The 13,023-nt window shown below is 40.1% G+C and overlaps 1 protein-coding gene across 1 annotated transcript in view; it reads right to left on the bottom strand.

The window, feature by feature from the left end:
- Positions 1-7,826: 7,826 nt before the first annotated feature.
- The window catches only part of HIKESHI (heat shock protein nuclear import factor hikeshi), a 25,318-nt gene continuing 20,121 nt past the window's right edge, over positions 7,827-13,023 (bottom strand). Inside the window, exons 4-5 of the mRNA XM_036426454.2 lie at positions 9,548-9,666; positions 7,827-7,906 (exon numbers count right to left, since the gene is read on the bottom strand). Coding sequence (XP_036282347.1) covers positions 7,852-7,906; positions 9,548-9,666 — 174 coding nt within the window. The 3' untranslated portion in view covers positions 7,827-7,851. The remainder of the gene's footprint in view (positions 7,907-9,547; positions 9,667-13,023) is intronic.

Here is a 13,023-nt window from a genome sequence, read left to right as displayed (position 1 = left end):
ACTGAGGCTCAGTGAGTATGATGAGCCTCTGCTGGGGCGGGAGTGGGCCAACCCCGGGGAGGGAGGGGCGCGTTGCTAGGATGCAACAAAGGGTCGCTCCATTGCTAGAGCCTTGGCCCCGCCCCCTGATGAGCCCCTGGTTGTCCTGGTGATTTCAGGACCTCCAGATAGCGAGGTTGGGGATGTATTTTAACGGTGTTTCCTTCCCCTCTTACCCTGAGCAGCAAAAAGACTTGGTCCTTTTTGCAATCACCTTATACAAATTGGAATACCATTTACCCCAGTGATGGACATCTGAATCTCTGGATCTGTTTGAGGGCTTAAGTTTGAGCTGGAATTTGTTTCCCAGCTGTGCTTTTCCCTGGGATCCCCTCCTAGGAAAAGAAGTGCTGGAGGATTGAGGAGGGAGTCAACGTTTTTTAATCATTTGACTTCAAATTCTAAACAGATTGTGCACTCAAAACCATATTTTAAATACAATAACAAGTAGCAGGAATACTGTATCATATATGGCCATAAATTATACAGGAGGGTAAATTATACAATAACATATATGCTATAAATGGGTATTAACACCAACAATTAAAAATAAGTTCCCTGACTTTATAAAAGATCATCTTCAATTAAAATAATGGCATACAAACAGAATAAATTATGACTAAGCAATATGAACAAAAACCATGTTCCCAGAGCCTGGTGCAGTGGAAAGGTCAGTGGGCTGCATGTCTGCAGACCTTCCCACCTTCATGAATTCCTAGCTGTGTAATAATCAACTTAAAGAATTAGAACAAGCCCTAGCTGTGTAGTCACCAACTTAAAGAATTAGAATGAACCCTAGCTGGTTTGGCTCAGTGGATAGAGTGTTAGCCTGAGGACAGAAGGGTCCTGGGTTCAATTCTGCTCAAGGGCACATGCCTGGGTTCACCCAATCCCCAGTAGGAGGTATGGAGGCAGCAGCCAATTGTTGATTCTCTCTCATCATTGATGTTCCTCTCTCTCCCTTTCCCTTCCTCTCTGAAATCAATAAAAATATATTTTTAAAAAATTAGAACAAGAACATCAAGAAAAGCCCAGAATAAGTAGAATAAGTAGAAGGAAGGAAATAAAAATTAGAGCAGAAATAAATGACACAGACTAAAAAGTCAATACCAAAAAAAAAAAAATCAATGAAATCAAGAAATGGTTTTTTGATTTTTTTACAGAGAGTAAGAGAGGGATAGAGAGTTAGAAACATCGATGAGAGAGAATCATCGATGAGCGAGAATCATCGATCAGCTGCCTATTGCACATCCCCAAAAAATGGTTCTTTGAAAAAATAAACAAGATTGATGAACTTTTAGCCAAACTCATCAAGAAACAAAGAAAGAGGATCCAAATAAATAAAATCAGAAACAAAAATGGTGAAGTAACAACTGACCCCACAGAAATACAAAGGATTGTAAGATAATAAAATGCCAACAAACTGGACAATGTAGATGAAATGGACAAATTCCTAAAAAAAAAAAAAAAAAAAAATACAATCTCCCAAAACTGAATCAAAAAGAATCAGAAAACCGAAATAGACCAATAACAACTGATGAAATAGAAGCAGTAATCACAAAATTCCCAGCAAACAAAAGCCCTGGTCTGGATGGTTTCACAGGCAAGTTAGTCAAAAAACTAACACCTATACTCCTCCAACAATTCCCAAAAATCCAAGAGAAGGAACATTTACAAGCTCTTTGTATGAGGCCAGCATTATCCTAATCCCAAAATCAGATAAAGACACTACCAAGAGAATTACAGCCCAACATCCCTGGTGAACATAGATGCTAAAATCCTCAACAAAATATTAGTAAATCACATTTAGCAATATATGAAAATGATCATACACCATGACCAAGTGGGATTTATTACAGGGATGTAAGGCTGGTATAATATTTACAAATCAATAAACATGATACATCACACAAACAAATTAAAAGACAAAAATCATATGATCATATCAATATATGCAGAAAATGCATTCAACAAAATCCAACATCAATTTTTTTAAAATATATTTTATTGAATTTTTACAGAGAGGAGGAGAGAGGGATAGAGAGTTAGAAACGTTAATGAGAGAGAAACATTGACCAGCTGCCTCTTGCACACCCCCTACCGGGGATGTGCCCACAACCAATGTACATGCCCTTGACTGGAATCGAACCGGGGACCTTTCAGTACGCAGACCGATGCTCTACCACTGAGCCAAACCAGTTTCGGCTCAACATCCATTTTTTATTAAAAAATAATAATTTAAAAAAATTTTTAAAAAAAAAAAAACCTCTCAGCAAAGCCAAAACCAGTTTAGCTCAGTGGATAGAGCGTCGGCTTGCGGACTGAAAGGTCCCAAGTTTGATTCTGGTCAAGGGCATGTGCCTTGGTTACGGGCATATCCCAATAGGGGATGTGCAGGAGGCAGCTGATTGATGTTTCTCTCTCATCATTGTTTCTAACTCTCTATCCCTCTCTCTTCCTCTCTATAAAAAAATCAATAAGATATATATATATATTTAAAAACTCTCAGCAAAGTGGGAAGAGAGGAAGTATATCTCAACATACAAAGGACAAATATGACAAACCTAGAACGAGCATCATACTCAATGGGCAAAAACTAAAACCATTTCCCCTAAGAACTGGAACAAGACAAGGATGCCCGCTTTCACCATTCTTATTCAAAACTAGGAGCCCAGCGTGTGAAATCACACAGCCCTGCCCACCCACGCAGCCTTGCCTTGACACCTGTACCTCTCTACGCAGAGCTACAGCACTCCTGGCCTTCTCTAGCTGCTTCAAGCCCCACCCAGTGCCTCAAGTCACCTAGGTTTGGTCCTGCCTTCTCAGGCACATCTCCATTTCTGCCCTATTGGAGCAACGTGGCAGCCCTGCCCCATCCTCCACTGGAGGAGAGCGTGGAAGCCTCCCACCTGCTGTGCTGTGTTCCTTTCCCTGGCATGTGGGTGGCAGGGCACTCTTGAGTGCGAGTGGTGGGTGGCGAAGGACTGGTGAGGGGGACACTACAGGCTATCACCCCAGCCCTCCCCAGCATGGGATGGTCCCACCTCCTAGGGCTTCTGCCCCATCTCTGGAGCAATGCCCTGCCATGCACGTGCAGGCAGCCTCCTGTGATCAGTCGATCAGTCGTTAAGCATTATGGCATCCCAACCATTAGTATATTAGTTCTTTATTATGATAGTACTGAAAGTCCTAGCCATAGCAATCAGATAAGAAGAAATAAAAGGCATACCAATTGGAAGGAAGTAAAACTCTCATTATTTGCAGATGACATAATATTAGACACAGAAAACTCTAAAGACTCCACCAAAAAAACTACTACATTTAATAAATGACTTTAGCAACATAGCAGGATACAAAATAAACACCCCAAAAATCTATGGCTTTTTAATATACCAATAATTCTCAAAAAGAGAAACTAAACAAATAATCCCATTTACTAATGCAACAAAAAAATTAAGGTACTGGAGGAAGATCCAAGATGGCTGCTCAGGTAGACACCTAACCGCAGCAGCACACAACAATTTCAATGGAATACAACTAAAATGTAGAGTGGACAGTGCCCAGAGCTACAGGTAGTCGACTGACTGAAAATTCTACAACAAGAAGGAAAGAGAAAACCAGAAGGAAAATCAGAGGAGCTGAAAAAAAGCCTAAGGTACGGAGACATGCTGCGAGCCCGCACCACGCTCGTGCGCGGAGAGGTCGCAGCCGGAGAGGAGGAGAAGGCTGGGTGCCTGCCTGGCGTTCCCTAGCAGGAAGGAAATAAAACCCCCAGCCTGGGCTGAACCCCTGAACAGGCAGCACTGAGCCCCAGTTATGGGCCAGACCCTGGGGACCCAGGCTTGGGCAGGGGGAGACGGGGCTGTGAGGCAGAATCCCAGGGGAGCGGCAAAAAGCAGGGCCCCAGAATCACGCACATTGCTCACAGAGGACGGAATATTGACTCTGATGCTGGATTGCCCTAGCAGGAGGAAACAAAGCCTACAGAGGACAGAATGTTGACTCTGATGCTAGACTCCCCTAGCGGGAAGGAGAAAAAAAGCTCCAGACTGGAGGAACGCGACGAGGAGCAGGAGCCCCTGCCGGACACCGGCCAGCCAGGTGCCAGGAAGGAACCGGGCAACGGGGCCCCCAGGGGGGGCGTGCCCCTGAGCCTTCAACCGCTGAGCGCAGGCAATGGAGCAGAGGCCGGGGGCTGCTTCCTGGGCGGCGGGCGACCCCGGAAACAGGCTGAAGCAGTGCAGGAGCCCGCGGAGAACAAAGGGGTGCCACAGGCCAACCTGGTGAGCTTCCAGGACAAGGAGGAAGAAACCAAAGAAGTTCTCAATGTGAAGAAATCAAGGGAGAGCAAAAGATAGTAAAATTACTTAAGAAAGAACACAAAGATCTTGAAAAATCAAAGACTAAGTCAGAACTCAACTCAGCAACCAACATTGTAACATAAATGCGTTTTTAAAATAAAAAAAATAAAAAATAAATAAAAAGGACAGAATGTTGGAACAGTGGCGGCCAGGCCTAGAGTGGCCAGGCACAAGGCAGTGGCAGCCGGGCCTGGAGCAGCAACAGCCAGGCCCCAGAGCAGCAGCAGCCAGAACCAGAGCAGCAACAGCCAGGCCTGGAGGAGCCAGACCTGGGGCAGTGGCAGCCAGGCCTGAGGCGGAGATGGCCAAGCCCAGGGTGGCCAGTCAAGGAACACCCAGACCTAGAGTGGCCGGACCCGGAGAAGCCGGGCCCAGAGCAGCCGGGTCGGGAGCAGCCAGGCCCAGAACAGCAGTAGCCAAGCCCGGAGCATCTAGGCCGGGAGCAGCCAGGCTCAGAGTGGCCGGGCCCGGGGCAGCCGGGCCCAGAGCAGCCGGGTCAGGTGCGGCCAGGCCCGGAGCAGCAGCTGCCAGGCTGGGAGCGGCCAGGCCCGGAGCAGCTGGGTCGGGTGCGGCCAGGCCCAGAGCAGCTGCTGCCAGGCTGGGAGTGCCCAGGCCCGAAGCTGCCGGGTTGGGTGCGGCCAGGCCTGGAGCAGCAGCTGCCAGGCTGGGAGCGGCCAGGCCCGGAGCGGCCGGGCCCGAAGCAGCCGGGTTGGGTGTGGCCAGGCCCGGAGCAGCAGCAGCCAAGCCCAGAGCAGCCAGGTCAGGAGCGGCAGTGGCCAGACCCGGAGCAGCTGGTTGTGGAACGGACCAGAGCAAGAGGCCAGGCCCGGAGTATCCAGGCCCGTAACAGCTCGCTCCTAGCCTGCCCCCGCCCCAAGGCTGCCTCTCAGACATGGCTGGAAACTTTTGCGGGAACTTGAGGGTCTGCTGAATCAAGTGATGAAGGCTTAGATCAGGATATGTTGAGTTAGTATAGCGCTGGGGTGTTGATCTGTGAGTGCCTTGTGCGGGGCCTGGATGAGGTTGGTTGACCTATTTGGAAATGTCTTTTGTGTGAAGTGTATCTTTGGGCATGTGGAGGTATTATTGATATGAGAAAATGCTAAGTAACTGATTTACTATCTGAAAAGGGATTTACTATCGGGGAAAGGGAGGGAAGAAGAGACTGAACATAAACTGTGCACCTATGGATGAGGACAATGGAGGAGGGGAAGGGGGCGGAGGGTGGGGTGGGAACCTGGTGGAGGGGGGAAGAAATGAGGAACCTTTGTAATAATATGAACAGTAAAGATTGATTTAAAAAAAAAAAAAATTAAGGTACTTAGGAATAAACTTAACCAATGAGGTAAAAGACTTGTACTTGGAAAACTAAAGGACAAAAGAGATAGAGGAAGAAATAAACAAGTGGAAGAATATACTGTGTTCCTGGACTGGTAGAATTAACATCATTTAAATGTCCATACTACCCAAGGTAATCTACAGATTCAATGTAATCCCTATTAAAATACCAACAGCATATTTACATATCTAGAAAACTCCAAAATTTTATATGGACTTAATAAAGACCCCCAAGAGCTGCAACAATCTTCAGAGAAAAGAACAAAGTTGGAGGAATCATGATACCAGATATCACGTTATACTACAAAGCCTGGCACTGAGAAAAGACAGGCATAAAAATCAATAGAACAGAACACAGATCCCAGAAATCAACCCAAGCCATTATGCTCAAATAATATTTGACAAATGAGGCAAGAGCATACAATGGAGTAAAGATAGTCTCTTCAATAAATGGTGCTGGGAAAATTGGACAAATATATGCAAAAAAAAAAGAATGAAAGAAAGGAAGAAAGGGAGGGAGGGAGGGAGGGAGGGAGGGAGGGAGGGAGGGAGGGAGGAAGGAAGGAAGGAAGGAAGGAAGGAAGGAAGGAAGGAAGGAAGGAAGGAAGGAAGGAAGAAACTAGACTATCAACTTAAACCATACCCAAGAATAAACTCAAAATAGATAAAAGACCTAAATGTAAGTCAGGAAATCATAAAAATCCTAAAAGAAATCATAGGTAGCAAAATCTCAGACATGACTCATAGCAGTGTTTACAGATACATGTCTTAGGGCAAAGGAAACTAAGGAGAAAATAAACATGGTACTACATCAAAACAAAAAGCTTCTACACAGCAATAAAAACCATCAAAAAAAAAAAAATGAAAAGGGAGCCCACTGTATAGGAGAACGTATTTGGTAATGATACATCTGGTTAATATCCAACATACATAAGGAACTCATACAACTTAACAAAAGGAAGACCAACAACCCAATTACACTTCTCCAAAGGCGACCTACAGATGATCATTATGCAAAAATGCTCAGTAACTGATCATCAGAGATGCAAATTAAAACAGCAATGAGGTATCACCTCATACCTGTCAGAATGGATACCATCAACAAATCAACAAATCAACAAATGACAGGTGCTGGTGAGGATGTGGAGAAAAGGGAACCCTAGTACACTGCTGGTGGGAATGCAGATTGGTGAAGCCATTATGGAAAACAGTATGGGGTTTACTCTAAAAGTTAAATATGGAACTGCCATTTGACCCAGTGATCCCACTTCTAAGAATAAATATATCCTAAGAAACACAAAACACCAATCAAAAAAATGTATGCACCCCTATGTTCTAGCAGCCCAATTTACAATAGCTAAGATCTGGAAATAGGTCAAGTGCCCATCAGTTCATGGGTAGATAAAAAAGCTGTGGTGCATTTGTATCATAGAATACTATGCAGCAGTAAGAAGAATCTCAGCATGGAGGGAACTGGAGAGTATTATACTAAGCAAAATAAGGCAGTCAGAGAAAGACAAACATCACATGGTCGCACTCATATATAGAATCTAATAAACAAAATAAATCCAGAGACATAGAAGCATGGAACAGACTGCAGAATCTCAGAGGGAAGGTGGGGGGAGAATGGGTGGGTTGCAAATGATCAACCAAAAAACTTGTATGCATAACCCATGGACACAGAAAACAGGATGGTACGGTCTGGGATGGGGGCGGGCTAGAAGGGGTCATTGGGTGGGAGGGGTAGACATACGTAATACTTTCAACAATAAAGATTTTTAAAAATAAAATATTATCAATGCAATCACATCTGGCACACTATGGTTGTGAATATGCTTTATTTTTAAGTAAAAAAAAAAAAAAAGAATCAGCCAAAACAAAATGTTTTGTCTCTGAATATTTTAAACTTAAGGGGAAAAGTCATTAAAGAGGAACATATTTTCATTTTTCAATGTTTTTAATTTTTTATTAATATTTTAATTAAGCTTCATAGTCACTAAACAGTTTTTAAAATTAGGTTTCATGATCCTTTTGATTTCATGCTTTTAAATGAAATCATTTATATTCAAAACAAGACAAATTCCAGAATCCATTAAAAATTACTTTATTCAAATTATGTTTTCCAAAAGAGAGGGTTCTGTGCTAGTCGTCTTTGAAAGTTTTCATACCTACAAAAGAAAAGATATATTTATAAGAAAATTAAAATAGAATCTTTCATAATTTGTTAAATGACATAAGAAAAATTTTAGATGTCATTTCTAGGAAACTAAGATGAAATACCAAAAAGTTAATGTGAAAGTTTAACTATTACTTTATAAAACGATAGCAACCAACTGTACCTGGTTTGGCTCAGTGGATAGAGCATCAGACTGCGGACTGAAGGGTCCCAGGTTCGATTCCCGTCAAGGGGTACATGCCTGGGTGGCAGGCTCCATCCCCAGTTGGGGGTGTGCAGGAGGCAGCTGATCAATGATTTTTCTCTCATCACTGATGTTTCTATCTCTTTCTCCTCTCCCTTCCTTTTTTTTTTTTTAAAGCAACGATAGCAACCATAGTGATTTTAAGTATAAATGGCTTAGCCCTGGCTGGTGTGGTTCAGTTAGTTGAGCATTATCCCATGCCTCAAAATATTGCCAGTTCAATTACCAGTCAGGGCACATGCCCGCGTTGGTGTCTCAATCCCCAGAAGGGGACATACATATAAGTGGCAGCTGACCAATGGTGCTCGTTCATCAGTGTTTCTCTCTCTCCCCTTCCTCTCTCTCTAAAATCAATTAAAAAAACATATTTAAGTATAATTGGCTTATATTAAAGAGCACAAATCATAATGAATTCTATTGTTTATCTTCTGTAAATGTGAGTGAGAAGGGACCTAAGAGGGGAAACAATCAAATCTAACTCTTCTTTCCTCATTTCACAAATAGGTAGATGAGAGTAATTTTTTTCAAGATCATACAGCTGCATTATAACAAAGTTCAAATCTAACACTTTTCAGTGCTATCCATGCTATACTATGCTACCACTTCTCAGTAAATTCTCCCTAGGTATTCTCTCACTCCTGGAATATTCAAAATGGGGGGAGAGACACACGACTCAGGAAACAGAAAAACATGGCAAAGTTGAGGAAATGTATTTATTAATCATTCAGATACAGGATGCAGTATAAACCACCCTGATGCCTCATATATATCAATACATATTTACTTTAGGTCAAGACTTTCTAAACTTATAAAAAGTTTTGTTTGGTATTTTAAGCCTCGTATATAATACTTACAATTCAAAATATTAAAAATAAAAAAAAAATCACTCCTTAATTGTGATTTCTAAAACACAAGTAACTGTATTTTCCTGTCTTTATCAATTCAAAATAGATACTATATAAGAATATTTAGGGTAGCCGAAACTGGTATCCACTCAGTGGATAGAGTGTCGGCCTGCGGACTGAAGGGTTCTGGGTTTGATTCCAGTCAAGGGCATGTACATTGGTTGCGGGCACATCCCTGGTGGGGGGTGTGCAGGAGGCAGCTGATCGATGATTCTCTCTCATCGATGTTTCTAACTCTCTATCCCTCTCTCTTTCTCTCTGTAAAAAATCAATAAAATATATATTTTTTTAAAGAATACTTAGGGTAAGAACCATTCCTAATCTGAACTCTATAGTACATTCTTTGAAATGGTATGCAAATGTTCTTGTATGATGTCCACAACAAAAGAATATGTTTAAAATCAAAGAAGAAATACATTCACAAGCAAAAAATATATATGGTTACCAAAATCCTTAATATTAGAGATAAGAAAATGCCCCATACCATTTCAGAACCACATTTGCTGGAATGAACATTTCTGATGGACTTGGTGTCATCTGGGCCTGAGAGACAGCAAATGATGAAGCAAAATTGTAGAAGTTGTCCAACATTTTTTGTGTGAACTGAAAAATTAATAATGAATAGATTAGTCTATTTTACTAAATACTCCATTTAGACCTTAGTAGTTTAAACTTAAAATGTCCCACATTATCTCATTTTTAAGAATTGAATTCTAAGACAGTATAATGCTGGAAGTTAAGGGAGGTCATAAAATGATATTATGGCATAAAATCAAAACAACCCGCCTTCAGTACTTTCTTTTTATCTCAAAGAATTTATGTTGTAAACTATTTTATGTTCCTAACATTCATTGGGAGGGTAGGGGGAGAAAAATGGTTTTCCTTTAAAATATCTTTTTTTTTATCTCTGCCTCTATATCAACTATGCTCATCTCCTCAAATTGATATCACCCTCCTCAAAGCAATTTATTTTTTCATATAAAGCAGTAACCATGTCTAAGAAGTCTTTTTCTTGGCAGAAAAATAAAACTTAAAAATAGTAGCTGGTTACTTGTCATCAACTGTAAAGAAGAGAAAGGTAACACTATGCCATATCCTCTATTTCCTGGCCTATTTTTTCTCATTGACCCTCAAATGGGCAACATCACTAACATCCTTCATGCTTGGGTTTAAGCACTAAGCCCCAAAGTAAATGAACTACAAAAGATAGCATTACCTCCCAACATCACTTTCTCAGAAACACAAAACTAAGCAATAAGGCCCCTGTTGTCTCTTTTCTACATAAGAGGAAATATCTCATTAGGATTTTTGTATGTTTAATAATATTAAGGTAATTTAATCCAAGAGAATCCACCATTAAGGTACTTGAACTAATATCAGAGCCCAGTGAGATCACTAAAAAATCGGATAGGCAGCAGGTGGAGAAGAATCAACGGCAACACTTAACATTAGCAAAAACAAAAATAAATAAAAAATAAATTAAAAATGTTTAATGTTAACATTAAAAAGATCCGATTCAGAATAGAATCAGTCTTTATATTACCTAGAAAAAAAGGCTAAACAAGCTGATATAAGACTTGTGAAAAATATTCAAGACTCTTTTAAAAAAATAAAAAGGATCTATACACCATTTTCATAGATGGGAAGATAATATAATGGCAGCAATTTCCCCCAAATTAAGCCTATAAATCCAGTGTTACAAAAAATTCCAACCATATTTTTCATGGAACTCAACAAGATGATATTAAAATTATTAATGTGAAAATTATCTAAGCCTATTTTGATGATTAGAAGGGACTTGACCTACCAAACAATAAACTTTTACTGGCAAAGAGACAGGCAAATAAAATATTGGAATAAAAGAGAGAGCCTAGAAACAAACCTACACATATGTGACTATGTGATATATAACAAAGATGCTATTTCTTAGAATTTTTTTTTTAATTGGGCTAGCCATTTAATTAATGGTACTAGGTCAACTAGTTTTCTATAGAGGAAAATAAATTAGATACTTTCCCAAACCATACACAAATGCAATTCAAAAAGTAAAACATTAAAGCTTTAAGAACTATAAGAGAACCTAACAATAACATTTTCCCATATCAGGGTAACAAAAAATTCCTCAAATACTAAATAAATAAATAAATAAATTAATTAATTAATTAATATCACAAATTATAATAGAAACAATTGATAGTCTGTGTACATAAAAATATATTATGTCTCGCCCTGGTGGTGTGGCTCAGTTGGCTAGAGCAGCATCCCATATACAGGTTGTGGGTTTGGTCCCCTGGGCACATTTGGGAGGCAGCCAATCAATGTTTCTCTTTCACATCAATGTTTCTCTCTTTTTCCCCTTTCCTCTCTCTAATATCAACAAACATATCCTCAGGTAAGGGTTAAAAAAAAAAAATACATTAAAAAAAAGTAAATCTCTCATTAAAAAAAAAAAATATATATATATACACACACACACACACACACACACACATATATATAATCTATGCAAAAGAAACTATAAACTATATTAAAAGATAAGCAATATGCTAGAAGGAATTTTCCTGGTACACAGTTGGTACATAATAAATATTTGTCTAATGTACTTTTCTGTATACTTAACATATATCATAATAAAATATTTAATAAAAAAATACATATACTTTATAAAAAAGCTCAAATTCAGTAGTCCTGTCTTACCCACGGTGCTAAATTCCAAAATCCTCAGTGGATGCCTAAAATTGCAGATAGTACCAAGCCCTATATATACTATGATTTTTTTTCCCTAAATGTATATACCTGATAGTTTAATTTATAAATTAGGCAATTTCACAGATAAAACATTCATTCTTACCACAGACCTTAGCCACCTTAGCATATGAATCTTTTCTGTCTTTTATTAAATTAAAAACTTTCACTTTTATGACTTCTCTTTGGTATATCCAAATTGGCTTCCAAAATACCACTTTTTAGGCCTCCTCCTATTTCACATTCAAGCTACTCCTTCTATTTCTCTTCATCTCGTAAGCCTCACAATTTTGAAATGGCCCTGAGCTCAGTCACTGGCCAACTTTTCTATCTACAGTTACTTCTCTAGTGATTGCACCTCCTCTGCAACTATAAATACCATCTCTGTACTGATGATTCCCAAATGTTGGTCTCTATCCCACACCTTTCTCTGAACTCTACACTTCTCATCTGAAGTTGGATATCTAACAGACATCACAAACACAGTATGACCGAAATCCAATTCCTGATTCCATTCTCAACCCATACTTGCTCTTTTCACAACATTTCTGTGTTCCATTCCTCAAGCCAACATCTTTGGAACAATAATTTAATGTCCCCCTTTGTCTTAGACTTCACATGTAATCCATACCATGAAACATTACTGGCTCCATCTTCAAATTATCTCCAGAAATCAACAACTTTCTATTTCCTAAATAGTCATTTTCATCTCTCATATAGATTTTTCACAAGCATTCCTAGATTTTCCTTCTTGCATCTTTGACCCACTAGTTTCCAAAGATGCAAAAGTGATCCTTTTAAAATGTAAGTTATGCCCTAACTAGATTGGCTCAGTAGATAGAGCATTGGCCTGAGGACTGAAGGGTCCCAGGTTTGATTCTAGTCAATGCCAGGGGTCTTATCCAGCATCTAGAACGGTTCAGGAATCTGGAGAAGGGGCTGTGGTAAATTAATAGAGTCCAGAGACAAAACATAATTTTGGAAGGTATTTGGGGAGCCAGAGGAGACTTAGTTAAAGAAACCAAGTTCTCCTGTCTCTATGGACCCTTTGCTTTTTATTAACACAAATTGTCCTAAAGCAAGGTAGATATACATATCAAAGGCAAAGTTTAGTATATGGAATCCATTGTATTCTAATTGGGGGAACTGCCTATGGCTGTTCAGGTGTTTGGCCAGTATGAGGCAATAACACATAGACTGAAATGCCCTCAGCTG

The sequence above is a fragment of the Pipistrellus kuhlii genome, unplaced genomic scaffold (assembly GCF_014108245.1).
Source record: "Pipistrellus kuhlii isolate mPipKuh1 unplaced genomic scaffold, mPipKuh1.p scaffold_m20_p_9, whole genome shotgun sequence".
NCBI classification, from domain to species: Eukaryota; Metazoa; Chordata; class Mammalia; order Chiroptera; family Vespertilionidae; genus Pipistrellus; species Pipistrellus kuhlii.
This window is presented reverse-complemented; position numbering and strand designations above follow the sequence as displayed.